At 34.9% G+C, this 18372-nt stretch overlaps 1 protein-coding gene across 4 annotated transcripts in view; it reads right to left on the reverse strand.

The window, feature by feature from the left end:
* Nucleotides 1–356: 356 nt before the first annotated feature.
* Nucleotides 357–18372, reverse strand: part of CPSF6 (cleavage and polyadenylation specific factor 6) — a 29265-nt gene continuing 11249 nt past the window's right edge. The window contains exons 4-11 of one of the 4 annotated variants that reach the window (XM_081249563.1): nt 15191–15336; nt 14132–14305; nt 13892–14002; nt 12923–13427; nt 10728–10843; nt 10079–10232; nt 7401–7593; nt 357–779 (exon numbers count right to left, since the gene is read on the reverse strand). In XM_081249563.1, coding sequence (XP_081105689.1) covers nt 7404–7593; nt 10079–10232; nt 10728–10843; nt 12923–13427; nt 13892–14002; nt 14132–14305; nt 15191–15336 — 1396 coding nt within the window. In that variant the 3' untranslated portion in view covers nt 357–779; nt 7401–7403. The remainder of the gene's footprint in view (nt 780–7400; nt 7594–10078; nt 10233–10727; nt 10844–12922; nt 13428–13891; nt 14003–14131; nt 14306–15190; nt 15337–18372) is intronic. The other 3 variants (XM_081249564.1, XM_081249565.1, XM_081249566.1) reach the window with 3 other exon arrangements.

The raw sequence follows: 18372 nt of genomic DNA on the forward strand, positions 1-18372 counted from the left end.
CCCCTAACACAATGACTAGATTGTTATGTTGTGAAATTTCAGTTTTTACAAGTTTACATACCATTCAGCAAAGTCACAAGCTTTAACTAGGTAAAAACAGCTAGAAAAGCAGAATATAGAAATATTAAATACCCATGTAATCATCTATTCTAATATCAAAATCAAGGGCAAGAGACAATTAGTATGTTTAATTCACTGAACGCAAGATTAGATTGATGCATATCCAAAAATGCTATTGCAATGTTTTTTTAAAGGACAGTATAAATGTCATAGTAACATTATCTTTAGATATTGCTGAACACAAGACTTTCCCTGAGGTGTAAACATCAAATAACTTGAACAGCTTTACACATCAGCCCCATTAAACAGTTTATTACAACACTACATCTATTGTAATCAAAGTGGTGCTGTTTACAGACATTATCATATGAACATTTTTAACAAGAACTACTATAAAACAAGCATTTACTTGACTTTTTTTCCAATTGCTTGCACATTATAATGGCCAAATGTATATAACCAGTAATAAAGTTGCAAAAGCTATAACTTTTTAAATCACACAGGTTTCCTTCAAATAAAACAGGTAAGCAACATAAAAAATAAAAGTAGAACTACTGGTTACCATTTATGCAGATTTGCTTTATTCAGATCTATTCCTGTTCATTTTATCCATGAATCCTTACAGGTTCAGTTCAATCACAAGAAGCAAACTGCTGGACAAGCGTCATTTTTCCCCCATGAAGACTGTTTTGTCTTGGAAGGTGTTCCTCTTCCTTCAGCTGTAATGTGTCAAAATTTATGATGTAGATTTTGCTATTCCCCATAATACACAGAAAAATGCTGGCTTAACTATACATACACAAGTCGTGCATCTACTTCACTGTTATGTATTCTAACACAAAATAAGAATTAACTGAAACAGTAGCTGCCTTTGTGATGGAGAAATGCTCCCAAATTTATGTGATGATTAAAACTGAGACATTCTGATTTCATTCTTATTAAATATTATTGCCTTATAAATTTAATGACTGAAACAGAAATGAAAATGTAGCAGCTACTGTTTCTGTGAAGATGGAAACATTTATAAGTCATTTTCTAAAGTATGCATACTACAAAAATAAATGGAAAAACGCTTGGATGATTTTAATGTAAATATTTTCATTCACCCACATAAATTCTATATAACTCATAAACAATTAAATGAGAACTGAATATAAATGCAATAAATTATTTTACAAATTAGTTGTATTTATTTGACATACAGGAACTTCTGCAAATGTTATAAATCAAACGGTCCTCCACGTTACAAAATTTATAAATATAAGCTCAGTATGCACATTTAAATAAATATAATGACATCCACATACAAATCTTTAGACATATACAAATTTATAACATTACTGTCCCTCTATTCCACCTACACTGAAATATCTAATGTAAGTATAAAACTAAGCCAAAACAAGCTAAATGCGAATCTACAATGATAAATTTCATTGAAAACTCACATAAAGAAAAAAAGCCCCAATAAATGAGATAACCTAAAATTTCAGGAATACATAAATATGCAAACTTCAGGTAGAGGTTCACAAAAGAAACATTCAATTAACGTGGATATAAGTGATCACTTGAAACACCAGATATTTAAAATATAAATTCCAAGAGTGTTTCAATAATATGATGTAAGAGGCAAAAGGGCACAATGCTTAGTGATAGTCTTCCATAAAAGTAACTGAAAAATACTTTTTGCTCTACAGTTAAGAGTAATTAATATTCTGTCACAACTATGAATTTTCTTCTATGTCCTTTCCTCCTCAATTAGGGTGTAAGCATCTTAAGAGCATCACTACACATACGCATTCACATTGCCCAGCAGTAAAAACTTAAATTTTACAACTACAAAAGGAAAAAGCAGATGTTATAATCCTGGACTTTTAAATAGTTTTTAATTTGCCCATATTTTTCAAATAGATACTTAAGCCATTTCTAATGTTACCTTTCACTGTATTTTATCTTATGCTGATAAAGCTTTTGGTGGAATTATTTCATGGAAAAAAATCTAGAAAGGTAGCTTTCACACATTTTATCTTTACTACTTTGCAATATACTTAAAAAAACTGGTATTGAAGTATTAAAGAGAGACAAGGCATATGTTCTAATCTGAAAAAACAGATTAATGGGTAATTCATAAATCTTATTGCAAAAGGATGTTATCTCCCTAATTATTTTATCATGCTGGAAGGGATTTAAATAAGGGGGAAAAATTAAGTCACAGTGAGCAAAACAAAAATACCCAACCCTTCCAAAAAACATGGCATACACTGCAATTTTATATCACTCCAATGGAGAATTTTTACTACTTTTTAGGTACAGAAACCTATTTGTGAAATTACAACACATATCTTTAGGATGAATGCACTTATCTTTTGCCTTATAGATAGATCTTTACTATTAATAAGTCTCTAATTTTCACCATACAGACAAAATCTGGGGGATAATCTGACAGCTTTTATTTCTATTTCTAAACACTTTACATTTATCCATTTGGAAATACAAAATTTTACAATCTCAAAAAAAAAGAAAGAAAAAGCAAATCTGAAGGCAATACAACCCATTTCCAATAACCCAATTCCATATTATAGTCTCAAGTTTCTAAGTAGAAATCTACATAAACACAGATATCAAAAAGAAGCTTAAAGTGACAAATACATTCAACGGTCATGTTTTCAGAATACCATGTGGTCAAATCTGTAATGTCAAAGCCACACAATTTCTTGCTTTAGCTATCAGTTATAGAAGGAAGATCTATGTAAGCAGTTGTTAAAAAAACTGAGAGATGGAATCTATGGCTCTTTAATGAAGTATATAAAGTGAGCACTAAGTTAAAATTTCAATACAGAGAAGCACCTGCATTTTGAGATAATGCAAGATCAAGTCAATACTAACAACTCAAATTACTAGTGTTTCTGTTAGAAAACTTATCCAAGCAAATTTACTGGTATCAGTCAATTCACCTTTCAAGTAAAAGATTCAAATATATATTAGATACGGATCTTTTACAGGTTTTCACATTAATACACTGAATTAGAAGGATTCTAATATAATTTTAGAGATACACTTTTATTAATGCAGTATAATAAAATTCACTTTTTTCTTAATGAGAGGAAAGGAGATGAAGTGGGCAAAAGAACTACAAGTATCTAAATACAAGTGAACTCTTTAAAATCAAAATCCCTTCTTGCATTGACTAGAATATATTACACAAAATCCTGTTGGTTGTAGATGTTTACAAAAAACTCCTTTACTACCAAAACATTTCGTACTTTCATCTTTGCATCTCTGCAGATAGTACTTACCTCATTTTAACTAACGCATTTCATTACACTATAAAACATATACAGGATTGTTGCTCTAGGCAGTTCACTAAATAGTAGAAATAAACTTCACAGTTAAAGAATACCCAGCTTTGCCCAAAAAATTTGACAGAATGGACATTTCAAAATAAGCTGCTGTGTGATTTAGATTTCACTGTGAGATGAGAGTTAAAACATGCTACCAAGGTAAACTGGACAGCATATGACACCCTTACTCCTTTTTTCGTTATTAGATTTCCTTTAAACAATGCTAACTATTCATTCAAATCATTATTTATTCAAAACAATCTAATTTACAAACTAAAACAATGGTAGTAAATTTCACACTGAGATGAAGGTGAGAGATCAAGGTGACTCACATTGGCACTGATTTTTTTTTTTTAAACAGGGAACATTAATCATTTGTAAACAAAACCATATTCTTAAACCACAGTGAGCAAAACACACACTATACATCCATTCTAGGATCAATTCTTACCCTCTTCTCACTTTAATGAACATAACTGTGTAGTCAGGCAGGTTTTACAAATAATACTAAAAGCAAGGAAAATTAGAGGGAAGAAAATGAGAGCTGGCATATCCAGATGAAGCAGTTAGGATATATGGGGAAACCATAAACACAGGGCTGGACAGTATTAGTCAGATCTCAGATGACTTAAGAGTTGCAGAAATAATTTTTAAATCTCATTACCACCAGTATCATTCATCAGATAATTAGAAGAATTTAATTTTCACATAAGACTCAAAGTAACACTAACTCTTGAGGAGATAAAAACATCTTAACATTTATGCAAGAACTTTTGATTCTTTTGGCTTCCCCCCCCAAATTAATGCAAAGCTATAAATTGAATAAGGAATGCAAAACACCCTAAATCCTGTGCAATGACAACAAAATCTAAGATCATGGTATTTGTGATAGGAGAAAAGTAATCATACAGCAAAGGAAATTATAGTTACTTAACTTATACCCTGTATATGATGCTTAAAATCTAATCAAAGGAATGGATAATGATTTGAGAATGTGTAAAAACATCATGTGTCAGAGAGAGGAAAAGCATGAATAAAAAAGAGTATTTAAAAAAATAATTTCGTTTCATTACTCTTCAGTATACAAAGGAAAGTGGAACTGTTAACAGAAATCTGCTGAGTAGGGTTGTTCCCAGCAAGTAATAAGAGGAACACAAAAGAAAACAACTATGAAAACAAAATTATTTCTGTAAAAAGCATAAAATCTTAAAACACTGAACTACTTTTGTTTTGCTCAGAGTGGTCTGAGAATAGAGGCAGAAATTACAGAATATGAAACACAATATATTTACATGCTGAAATTTACAATACCGATATTCCCATTAAAATATTATATATTTGAACTCAGATATTAAATGCTTTTAGAAAAACTAATACATTTTTAAATGAGAGAATGCAATTAACATTACCAACAGTTCAAACACACAAAAAAATTAAGATGGGACAGACATTAACAGCTTGCCAACATCATTTAAGTTTCCAGTTAAATTAAGAACTTGCCCTTTTAGCCATTCATCATCACTTTAATAATAGATTACATTATTGTTTTATTTGCATACAGACTTACTACTGACATTCACTTTAGCTTCCAAGTTACTCTTATTCCATTCAGTCCATTTAAGATTTACATGAAAGTTCAAAAGGACTCATATTTTAAAACTTCTAAAAAAGGTCAATAGACCTCACTATGATGGTGATTAAATGTGCAGATATTTTTTATTTGCTCAAAAAAGATTTCACTCAGATATATTTAATCCCAGTCCCTACCCATTTATTCACATCTATGTTCACAATAAATACTGTTTGGTATAGCAAAGGTACAATATTCCAGGATAACAGAATTTTTTGCACTGGAAATGCTTATGTAAAATTTTGCTTGGATGAAGGCACATAACAATATTACAACTCAATTCTGATTAATGCACAAACAAAACATGGGAATTTTGGTATGGTACACATCAGTGATTAAGAAAAAATGTCAACAATAGTTTGCAAGTTAGGAATTCATAGTTAATGTCTGAAGGTAATGAAACTCAAACCATGATATAGTTAGGTGTACCCATTACCGGAATGTAATGTTAATTCAAAGTATTTAAAATTAACAATGGACCTTCTAGAAGGAGTTTACTTAACTATGCTAAAACCATTAAGAAGACTTGTTAATTAACTTTGGGTATAAACTGGTTCAGAATGCCCTTGATGGGCATATCCAATCTTGGAGATGACTGAAAATGTATGCAAGTTCCATTATCATGACTTCAGTAACTAGAAGCTTGTTGATAACTGACACAGTCTAAATAAAAATATAACTTGAAGGACCTGTACCTTACTTTAAATGAAATGGCTGATATACGTTAAGCATTTCCCTAAGTTGGCCACAATTCACCTTAAGCACTGATGGACACTGAGAATTTTTTCGTAAGATGGGATCAGATCTACTCAACTGGGGGGTGGGGTGGGCGGGAGTGGGAGAGGCGGAGGGCTACATCTTTAAAATTTAGTATTTAGTCTTACATGATACAACATTCAGTTCTTACATCCAAAAACAGTATCAATTTCAATAAACTTAGTTTTAAAAATAAAAAGTTTTGCCTCGTATTAAAATAATGTTTTGAGAATTATTTATATTAAGTTCTATAATACAGTACATGGAGAACTATTTTAAAATTAAGGTTTTGATATATATTCAAGATGCATATTCAAAATGCAAGAAGTATTAAAACTTGCCTTTTTACTTCAAAAAGCCCTTAAAACGGTAAATAATATAATAGGTTATTTGTGTACCATAAAAATAAGACTTACATGCTTATTTTCTAAGTAATATTACTTAAAAAGGATCTCGTTTGCTACTTTAAAGAAACTTATTTTGTCACAGAATTACATACAGTCCTTTGATTTTGCCCATAACAATTTAAATACTAACAATTACCATAATTGAATTTTCAATATTTCCCAATTTTATTTTACGGAAAATAATCACGTAAAGAGTAATTACCAATAAGGGGTTTGTTTTAGCCTAGTTTATTTTGGATATGCCACCAACATACGAAGAAAAAAAATCTGTTTACAGAATAACCTTTGTGTCACATGCACAAGCCTTATAGTGCCCTCTCCCCACTTTTCACATGAATAAACGCTGTTCACAAATATAAAAATAAAATTACACGTGAAAATGAAGTATAAACAGACAACTCTGCCCGCTTTATGAAAAATGTACACAATAGTTTTAAAATACAGAAAAAAAAGACACAATGATTATGGTTTATGAATGAAACATCAAAGAAAATTATTTCAAGGTTATTCTAACCTGGGATGTATGATTTGATACAATTTAAAATTCTCTACATGGAATACCCTGAATCCATTTTAATTGAGTAACTTTCTTATCTTCTTTGCAAATTAAAGAATACTGTTTCTTTTCTTTTAAAAACAAAACCCAGATGGCAGGAAAAGTGTCTTTTCTAAAAAAAAAAAAAAAAGTTTTTCTCAATGCTGAGAGACCACCCTCCTATATTCTTCCTGTATTATAAACTATTATACTGTCAGATTTTCTTTAAAATTTTTAGGGATAAATAAAGTTAGTTCAAGGAAAGAAACTTTATTTTTTGAAGTCCAAGCATATTATATATAGTATGAATTAACTCCCTATATTTTATATTTTAAATCATATGCAAACTATGTATGTGATTAAGAGAATTCCAATTTTTAGATTTTTAGAAGTAGACAATGAGTCCTCTTGATTATTTCTTAGGACCATTAACAACCTGAAACCTAAAAGCTGTAACTCAAGCAAGCAACACAATATTCAAGGATAAGAGGTCAAAATGTTTACCTGTTATTACTCACCTGTCATTTATCTCAGATGTTTCCAGAAGATTAAATTCAGAACAAGTAGTTGAACCATGTAAAATGTGGGTATATACTGTATAAACAATAGCCTCGGAGTTATAATTACTATTAATAATACATATGTTAAATACAACAGGAACAAGGAATACCCACCTTCTAACGATGACGATACTCGCGCTCTCGGTCGCGCTCTCGATCGCGGTCCCGGTCCCGGTCCCGGTGTCTCTCTCGTTCTCTGCTTCTCTCTCTGTAATAATCATCATGACGATCTCTACTGCGGGATTTATGACGCCGACTCTTTTCTCGTGATCTACTATGATCCCTTTCTCTTGATCGTTCACGTCTTCTAAAAGAAATTACTGGATTAATGCTCTCCATAATTAGATAGCTTAAAATATTCAATATTTTGGTGTTTAAAAATACCTAAGGCAAAAAATAACTTATAAATCTAATTTAAACTAAAATATCCTGAACTGCCAATAATGATTTACTCACATACAAGCATGAACTAGAAATCCCATTTTCAAAAACATTCACCCGGGACTTCCCTGGTGGTCCAGCGGTTAAGACTCCTCGCTCCCAGTGCAGGGGAGTCCTGGGTTCAATTCCTGGTCAGGGAACTAGATCCCGAATGCCACAACTAAAAATCGCATGTGCTGCAACTAAGACCCGGCGCAGCCAAATAAATAAATAAAAATTGGGGACCAGACACACCATGGCAATACACCATATCATCTATTACATATATTATAACTAGCAGCCTAAAACAGACATGCAGTATTTACTGAATGAAAAGCAGAAAGGTAAAGGAGAGAAAATTTCAAAGGACTTGTTTCAAGCTAAAGAACACAGAGAAGGTAGTTTTTAGACACAAAATTCATGAAATCGCTCAATATATAATGAGACTTAAATACATAAAACTACCACCTATTAATAAAGGTTACCTAAACCTATATGTAAATATCAATTTTACATTTAAAACTAGCCAAAATATGGTTCATCATGAGTGTTACCACTAAGAAACTTTCTAATGAAACATATATATAGGTGTGCTTGCGGGGTAGTGGTGCTGAGGGGCATGGTGGGAAGCAGAGAAGAAACTTATGACCACTAGAAAAGACAGAGATACTATTCTCATTTTTATTTAATAAAGAGAAATGTTTCATGAACTGCCTTTAAAAACAACAACAGGGCTTCCCTGGTGGCGCAGTGGTTGAGAGTCCGCCTGCCGATGCAGGGGACACGGGTTCGTGCCCCGGTCTGGGAAGATCCCACATGCCACGAAGCAGCTGGGCCTGTGAGCCATGGCCGCTGAGCCTGCGCGTCCGGAGCCTGTGCTCCGCAATGGGAGAGGCCACAACAGTGAGAGGCCCGCATACCCCCCAAAACAAACAAACAAACAAACAAAAACAGGTACTTTAACCAAAGTATGTATCTTAGAAATCCTACTATTCTACATTCTGAAATTCACAACAAGGAAATAACAACTGGCTATTAGTTTAATCTCTATTTTGTATTTCTGCACCAGACAGCTCAACTTAGCAAACATTACAAAGTGCTAAGCCTGTGATGAAAGTAGAAGTTATTATTCTGGACTTAAATGGTTAAAAGAAGACTATATAAGATACAATCTTTAGTTATGACAAATGTGTTCAGATCCAAACATCTTTATACTGGGTCAAAAAGGTACTAATTATAAAGTTGGGGACTATGACAAAGACAAGCTCTCTTTTCCTAACTTAATGAAGACAACTCTACCACTAGATAAAGTACACTAAAGACCTGCAAGTATCATGTCAAGGTTAAAGATCTACCTTTTGAAAATATGTAAAATTTCAAGGTTAGCGGTAATGCCAAAAAAAGGAACTGCCTAATTAAAATAAAAATACTAAGAAATAGATTATTCATTAACTCCTTTGTTCAAGAAATATTTATTTAGCACCCAATCTGTACCAAGCACTGTTTCATCATTACAAATACTGTAGCGAACAAGACAGGTAAGGTCCTTTCCATCTTTCGATGTGTTCTAGTGGAAAAAAATGTGCATTAGTAACAAATAAGAATAGACCGTAGTAAGTATTATGAAAGAAATAAACAGAATGAACATGACAGAATAACCTGGGAGAAGACCCCTCTTAGCAAGTTAGATTGAGTTGAGTCATGAAGGATAAGAGCCAGCTATTAGAGCCAGGGAAAAGGACTCTCAGCAGAAGAAATACCAAGTACAAAAACAGCAAGGTGGGCAGAAATACCAAGTACAAAAACAGTGAGGTGGGGCTTCCCTGGTGGCCCAGTGGTTGAGAGTCCACCTGACGATGCAGGGGACACGGGTTCGAGCCCCGGTCTGGGAAGATCCCACGTGCCGCGGAGCGGCTGGGCCCGTGAGCCATGGCCGCTGAGCCTGCGCGTCCGGAGCCTGTGCTCTGCAACAGGAGAGGCCCGCGTACCGCAAAAAAACCCAAAAAACAAAAACAAAACAGTGAGGTGGGCAAGTGCTTGATGTGTCAAGAAGAGAAGGGAGACCAATGTGGCTAGAGAACAGTGAGCCAGAGGAGAGGTACACAGTGAGGCTGAAAAGATAGGTAGAACTGTATCACACAGCACTTCAATATTTACAGTCTTATTCTAAGAATAACTGGAAGCCACTGAAGGGTTTTAAGCAAGCAAACACCTAACATTTGATTTAGGGTTTAAACAAAAACAACAAGATCACACTAGCTGCTAAGTAAACAGTAATAAGTAAAATCAAAGTCCTATAAAGTCCCAAACACAGTATTTTTTCTATTTGCAAAGCAGCAGTTTTACATAGACATGAGACAGGAAAGTTTTACCTTGATCCAGAACCATAAGACTTGGATTCAATTCCATGAAGGCAATCTTGCAAAGAGCTAATAAGAACTTTGCAACGATCATCAGCAGATACTTTGGATTGTTTAATTAAAGAAATTGCAGTTACCAATGTCTCAATAGCACTCCCATAATCACCTGTGAGTGGAAGGAGAGGGGCCGAAGTCAAATAAATTTTGTTTTCAAAATACCACCAAACCATTTGGGGCAACCATTTTACAAAAGGAATGCACTTTAAAATCACTACAGAAGATGTCTTAATTTTTTTCAGAGTTTCACCATTCTGAAAGGCTTCAATGTACATGAAGTTAACACCATTTGTTACTATTATAGCTGTGTGAAACACATAATCATTTAGTAAATATGAGAATAAATGAGCTGCCTTAAGGTCCCCGAGCCATTAAATGTCAGAGCTAATATTTAAATTTACACCTAAAATTTTAAAATTAGGGGTTTTTCCACTACACTGTGACACACAGTTCCCTTCAATGCCTTTTAAATAAAGTATAGGTAATGATTTATAAATATAAAAATAACTACTACATGTAGATGACCCATCTTCAAGACTGTACTTTTTAGGTCATTCCTAATAACATAAATAAGAAATGTTAATACAGAAAGAAATATACAAACCAGCACTGGCATCAGACACAGCTCTTGAAATAGCACTGCTTGAGATTGCCCTATTTCTATTCATGATTTCTTCAAACTCAGCTTCACTCAATGGTGTTCTTGCAGTATCCATTTCCCTGTAAAATCGAAATAAACCTTAAATCATAGTCAAAAGATTTTCTAAATTAGTCACAATAGTGTAAAGCAATTCAAATAATTGCTTTTGACAAGTGCCTTAGAGCTAATAGTTACTTTTTCAAATTGAAATGTGATCTTTTTCCTACAAAGAGAGGTCTAAGCAAAATTCCCTTATCTTTCAGCTGAAATAAAGTAGCAACTTAGAAACCTCATCTTTCTGGAGGCCAGAAATTATGTATTTACATAACTATAATATACTATTTTTCAGAGTCATACAAAAACAGATATAATAAATTGTTCTGATGTCCCCGACACATACGTATATCTAAACAAAAAATCCTGACTGCAAAAAATACAACCCTACACAATCAAGGGACAGAATTTGGTTTCATTTATATTTGGATCCTCTAGGCGCAAGGCCCAATTCATAAGAGAAGGATAAAAAATGTCTGTTGGACTAATAAAATTTCAGGAGGGAGAAGATTTTAGACTTATCTTGTTTGCCACTGAATCCCTAGAAGGATAACTGGCAAATAAAAGGCGCTCAGTACCTGTAAATATTTGTTGGAAAAAAACAGTAAAATCCCAAGATTTTCTAAAGCTGCTGGACAACTTTAAAAATTGTGACTGCATGTGTAGTATAGGAAAAGGTAAACTTTTTGTCATCTTAGTTATTAGTTACTAGGTAGGATGTTGAATTGAGGCAAGCAGTAGCAGTTCATTCCAATGAAATGAGGAAACAGCTAATATAACCTTCTTCATGTTTATAAGGTATTATTGTTATTCCCAAAACTTTATAAACAGCCCAACCAAATCACAAGTTGTTCAAAATCCATATATGACTTCAATTAATTTCTGTGACTCATACCCATCTGATGCCCTAAAAAAAACAAAAAAAACCCCACACAAGAGAATCAGTTTTCTCCAATTTTCAATCAAAAATTACTCAGTAATAACAAAAAATATATACACAAATGTATATTAAGGAAAACTGACACTGTAGAAATTCTATTATGTTAGAAAAAAGACATGAGATTCAAATTTTAAACTGTCAAACCAAGCCACCGAACCCACCCCTATACACTGAGTGGACACTTAATAGGTAGTTGCTCACTGAAATTAAGCTGAACAGGAGAAAAGTTGTGCTAGCTTCCTAGTTATAACGTTTTTCAAAAGAAAACGAAGCAATTTTGGCAGTCACATAAAGACACAAGCTCTATGGATAAATAACTGTCAGGAGACTTTGTTTACAACATCAAATTTATTTTCCTGGCCCTGTGCAACTGTATGGAATTAGGCGGATGCTCAAATCCATCCCTGCAGAACACTGTCAGACAAACCGAAATACAAAGTCATTCAACAGTAATAGTTAAAGAATATAAAATCAAATGATAAACTCAAAAGAAACTGAACGGGGCAAATTCAAGTAGTTCTTAGAGATTAATCTCTAGATTATGATTTGAGTATGGAAAGCTTTAAAAGTACTTTGAAAGGGGGCTTAGGGATCACTTAGTTCCACCGTGATTTCCATGTAGCTTTTTTCTAAGGATTGCCATTAACCATTTTAATTTCCATAACGTCTCTGTTTTACAAGTCTTTGTCTACCCAAATATGCTTGTAAATTATCTAATGTTCCCATTTTAATTAAAAGTAATTCTGCTACTCAGGACTCCTGATAAGCATGAGATAATCAATAGTACCTATCTAATAAATTGACCTAATTCCTAAACCAATGAAGAAACTTTAGCATTCTATGTAATGTCATCAATGGTAAATGAGATTGACTTTAAAACCTTAAAAATAGCTTAAGGATTAACCTCTTTTAACTTAAAAATGATGAAAACAAAGTGACTTGCCCTAAAATCACATGGCTGTATAAGTGGCAGAGCTGGATTATTCCCAACCCCGTTCAGTATGTTTTTCACCATATCACACTGCTTCTTCTAAGAGAAAACAATACAAAAAATTATGTACCTTGGGAAAAGGTCATGATTTTTTTAAAACTTCACTGACAGAGAAAAATACCTTTTGCAGGTCAAATACACCAAGTCTACTTTTATAGATACATACTAACTTACCTTCCAGGAGGCCCATAGTCACCCCTATCATATGGTGGAGGCCGGCCATATGGATCCGTTGGTGGTGGACCCCGGCTATCTGATGTAGGCATGCCGCTGTTAGTTGGTGGAGGAAAGAAAGCGGGGTTCACATGAGGAGCTGGTGGTGGGGCACCTGGAGGTGGTCCAGGAAGATGCGGAGGAGGAGCGAGTGTAAGGGGTGGCCCAAGAGGGCCAGGTGGGCGAGGTGGAAAGGGGCCTGGAGGTGGAGGTGGTCCCTGTTGTGGAGGTGGTGGACCAGGAGGGGGGCCGTAGCCTGGAACTGGAGGTGGAGGACCAGGAGGAAGCGGACCCAACGGAGGCTGCCCAAAAGGTTGTCCAGGAAAAAGAACTGGTGGTGGAGGGCGATCTCCTCGATTAGGAGGCCCAGCTAGAGGAGGAGGCAGAACCTGACCAGGAGGTGGAGGACCTGGTGGACCGGGTGGGCCTGGAGGACCTAAGGGTGGACGTGGTGGAGTCTGTCCAGCTATAGAATAAAGGGGAGGGAGAGAGAGAGAGAGAGAGAGAGAAAAAAAAAAAAAAAACCCACTTCAATAAGGCAGTTTAATCTTCATACCAAAATTATACTTTTAAAGCGTAACTCATAGACCAAGACTCTTTCTCTTTAAATGAAACCCATATGGTAAATGCTACACTAACAATTACAAAGGTGAAGTTTATCCTTACACATTTAACTAGCTCAATTTATGCTTAAGAAAAACTACTGAAACAAAAACTTTAATAGATTACATTGCTTAGAGATAGTTTCCATCTTTCAGCGTACACACACTTCTTACAGTGAAATCACCCACCTTATAGTCTACTCTGATGCCAAGCTAGAAAGTGAAACAAGGAAAAATGGTCTTGAAAGGATTTTTTAAGAGGTAAGAAAATAAGACGGATGTAAATATTCTATACATAAGTCAAGCAAGTTTGGAGAAAAATAAAGACCTTTTAGGCCAAAAATGGGTATTTCCTCTATGCTGTGCCCCATATGCCATGGAATCCTAGTTTCCAGGAACAAAGGCCGAGTTCCTTTAACAAGATGCTTGATCAAATTTCCTGGATTCCAAAAATAGCATAACAAGGAGAGTAAGTCACATTAATAATGCATTACTTGAAAAAGAGAGAAAAGGAAAAGAGGTATTAGGTAGACACATTTTATCCATGGTAATTTAAGAAAAATTTTACCTGGAAAAGGTGGAGGTGGCCCTCCTGGTCCTGCTGGCCCAGGAAATCTGTCCCCACCAGGAACAGCCCCTGGAAAACGGGCCCGTCCTCTACCACCTTGTGGAAAGGCTGCACGTGAACTGCCTCCCGGAGGACCAGCTTTACCTTCCCCAGACATTTGTCCTGACTGTGTAGCTGCAAATATCCAAATACTCATAAATAGCATTTATTAAAATAGCTGATACATAACCACTGTTAGATATTAGAAACAACTCTATTTCAAAGTTCATTTACACTATATACTAACTTGCAGATGCCTTGGGCCTGTCCAAACTACATGAGAAGTACTGGTTTAGGAAAACATTCACATCTATTTAAGTTCTTTTGAAGCCTCAAAAGATCCAGGCTTAAATGTATTTCCAATAAGCAAACATGAGTTACTTTCAAAAAGTAACTTGGCCGCCAAGACCAAAATTCTCCAACAGAAATCTAAATATAAGTATAAATCATTTAAATTTTGTAACATTCGTCAGTTGAGTGTTAAGTGCTAGAACATTAAAACAACCACTTGAATTTCTGTTAATTGCCTGATCATCCATTTATCTCTTTAAGTGATAACATTTGTAAGTGTATAATGGCAAATCTTCTCTATAGCCACTTTACCAAGTGGTGAAAGGTCTTGGTGCTAAGCGGAAAATCAACAAATACTTTGATTATCAATGGTTCCTCCTCCACCACAATAGACACCCACATAACTTTCCTTCAATCTAAGGATTAGAATGTAGTTTCTTCCTTTCTTTATGATGGGAATGACAGGGCTATAGAACTTGCACACTGTTGTATAATGCTGGGTCTGTGACATCTAGAGAAAAACGGGAGTAGGTTCCCAGTATACGGGACCAGTCATAATCGGTAATTTAAATCAAATTCAAAGCATGGACTTTCTAAAATGGATTCGCCAATGAACTAAATACTAAATATAAATATTAAGATGACTTCTCCAATATAACATCTAACAAATGCTAGCAACATTAGTTAAAATGTACAACTTTTAATAAAAGTCTTTGAGGGGTTGCTTACTTTTCCTGGACTGCATTTCAAATTGACTCAGGAACTGTTTATTGCATGGAGTTACAACAGGATTCTGACCATGAAGCTCTCTTTTAGGCAAAAGATCCATTAACTTTTTTGAGGATGCTTCAGATCCAACACCAACAAGGGCAAACCTAAAAGATGTTTAAAGGGGTGTGGGTAGAAAGTGAGGAGGGATTAACTTTTATTACTCTTATTAAAAAGGAAATGGTCTGACTTTCATTTTACCTAAGAAAACGGAAAATATTTCTTAGAAATATACAAAGCTCACACTTTGATCTTTAACTTTTTTTTTATAACAACACATCATACTACCTACTCACTTAAAGTGTATAGAATTCACGGTTTCTTTTTTTTTTAGCATATTCAGAATTTTACAAACATCACCACAATCAATTTTAAGAACAATTTTCATCACTCAAAAAACCCTCCATAACTGTTAGCTGTCACTCCATTTCTTCCCACTCTCCAACCCTAATGAATCACTAATCCACATTCAGTCCCTACAGATTTGCCTATTCTGAACACTTCATATAAATGGAATTATACAGTATGTGGTCCTTTGTGATTGGCTTTTTCCACTTAGCATAATGTTTTCAAGGTTTATGCATGTTGTAGCATGTGTCAGTGCTTAATTCCTTTTCATGGCTGAATAATATTTCATTATATGGATATACCACATTTTCCAAAAATCGACAGACATTTGGGCTGTTTGCACTTTTTTCATTATTATGAATAATGTCACCATGAAAAGATGCTCAATATCATTAGCCAACAGGGAAATGTAAATTAAAACCACAATGATACCATTTCACATTCACTAACCAAAAAGACAATTAAGAAGTGCTGGTGAGGATGTGGAGAAAACTAGAACCCACATACACTGTTTGATGGGAAATGTAAAGTGGTGCAGCCACTTTGACAAATATGCCAGCAGCTCCTTAAAAGGTTAAATACAGAGTTAAAAATACAATCCAATAAATCTTCTCTCTTGGGAGTTCCCTGGTGGTCTGTCTAGTGGTTAGGACTTGGCGCTTTCATTGCCGTGGCCCAGGTTCAATCCCTGGTTGGAGAACTGAGGTCCTGCAAGCCTCATGGCAGAAAAATAAATCTCCTGGTGTATACGTGTACCTAACAGAATTGAAAATATATGTTCACACAAATTGGTACATGAATATTCACAGGGGCATTATTTATAAGAACAAAAATGGCAATTTTTATAAACATTTATAAATTTAATTTCTTTCACTAAATATTTGTCTATATGAAAGGGTGGTTCTGGAACAGTGCCAAAATCATATGGGGACTATAGTGTAACCTATCTTTTTTTTTCATATGCTATGCTGATGTTGTTTATTTTTTAATCAGTATTATTACAGAGTTCCCTGTTTACACAATTAACATACATAAATCAGGTATAATGTGTTGGACCAATAATAAACTTCCCCCCAAACAAGACAGAAAAAGTTAATAGTGCAATTTAACCTATTGTTGGCTCTCAGAGAATTTGCACCTTAGAATGAAGAAGAAATGGGATGCTTAGTACACAGTTTCCACAGTCAGATCTCATCTCCATGTGCTTCTCACAGTATGAGTACCTCATTTTGCTTATGAGAATCTATCTAGTGTTTAAAAATACAAAATTATTTTTCAAAATTAACATTTTATAAAACAGCCCCAGGGTTTCCCTGGTGGCACAGTGGTTGAGAGTCCGCCTGCCGATGCAGGGGACACGGGTTCATGCCCCGGTCTGGGAAGATCCCACATGCCCTGGAGCGGCTGGGCCCGTGAGCCATGGCCGCTTAGCCTGCGCGTCCGGAGCCTGTGCTCCGCAATGGGAGAGGCCACAACAGTGAGAGGCCCGCGTACCGCAAAAAACAAACAAACAAACAAAAAAACCCCCCCAAAAACCAGCCCCAAATTCAAGCTATTTAATCGAGTAGTAGCAGTGGCAGAAGATATAACAACAGTGTAACCTATTTAGATGAAAGAAACAATTTCCTTAAAAAAAAAAAGAAAATATATGCTCATGCAAAAACTGGTATATGAATATTCATAGGGGTCTTATTCATAATAGCAAAAAGGAAACAACCCAAATGTCCACCAAATGATGGATGGGATTTTAAAAATGTGGTGTATCCACATGCTGGAATACTATTTAGCTATAAAAAGAAATTAAGTACTGACACATGCTACAACATGATGAACCCTGAAAATATTATGCTAAGTGTAAGACGTTAGTCACATGGGACTATTCTTTATGATACCATTTCAGAATAGGCAAATCCACAGAGACAGATTGCTAATGCATATGGGATTTCTTTTGGGGGTGATTAAATATTCTGGAATTAGACAGTGGTAATGGTTGTATAACTTTATAAAGAAACTAAAAACCACTGATTTGAAGACTTTATAATGATAAATTTTACAGTATGTGAATTATAACTCACTAGGAAAAATAAATTTAAAATAGAAAAAAAAAATGAAAGAGCAACAATTCACAGTTATATAATATTCTAAATTATTCTCAGAAGGACTCTTAGGAGCCTTTTCTCCCTGGTATTCAAAATGGTCCTTTGGGACTCCCCTGGTGGCCCAGTAGTAAGACTCCGTGCTCCCAATGCAGGGGGCCCGGGTTCGATCCCTAGTGGGTGAACTAGATCCCACATGCACCCCGCAACTAAGAAGCCTCCATGCCGCAACTAAGAAGCCTGCCTACCGCAACTGAGTCTGCATACTGCAACGAAGATCCCGCAGGCCACAACTAAGACCCAGCACAGCCAAAACTAATAAATAAATATTTTTAAAAAAACGAGATCCTTGGTCAACAAAGCCTGCTGTCTGATTCAAGATTATCCTGGGTCACAACATTTAGAAATAATTTAATTAATTCACTAACTTAACAAACATTTATTGAGCACCACCTCCTATATCCCAGGCACCATTCTAGGGTTAGGGATACAACAGTGAGCCAAGCTCTTACGGAGCTTACAATCTAAACCTAGTAGGAGACAAGACAATAAATGAGTAAAATACACCATAAGAAAAGCTAAAAAAAGGAAACAGTGATGGGAGCAGAAGGTCTTGCACAGGGTGGCCAGGGAAGGGAACTCAAGCAAAATCCTGAATGAAGTGAAAGATCCCAAATGTGGACATTTTGGGAAAAAATA

The sequence above is a fragment of the Mesoplodon bidens genome (genome assembly GCF_964165515.1).
Source record: "Mesoplodon bidens genome assembly, chromosome: 11".
NCBI lineage: Eukaryota > Metazoa > Chordata > Mammalia > Artiodactyla > Ziphiidae > Mesoplodon > Mesoplodon bidens.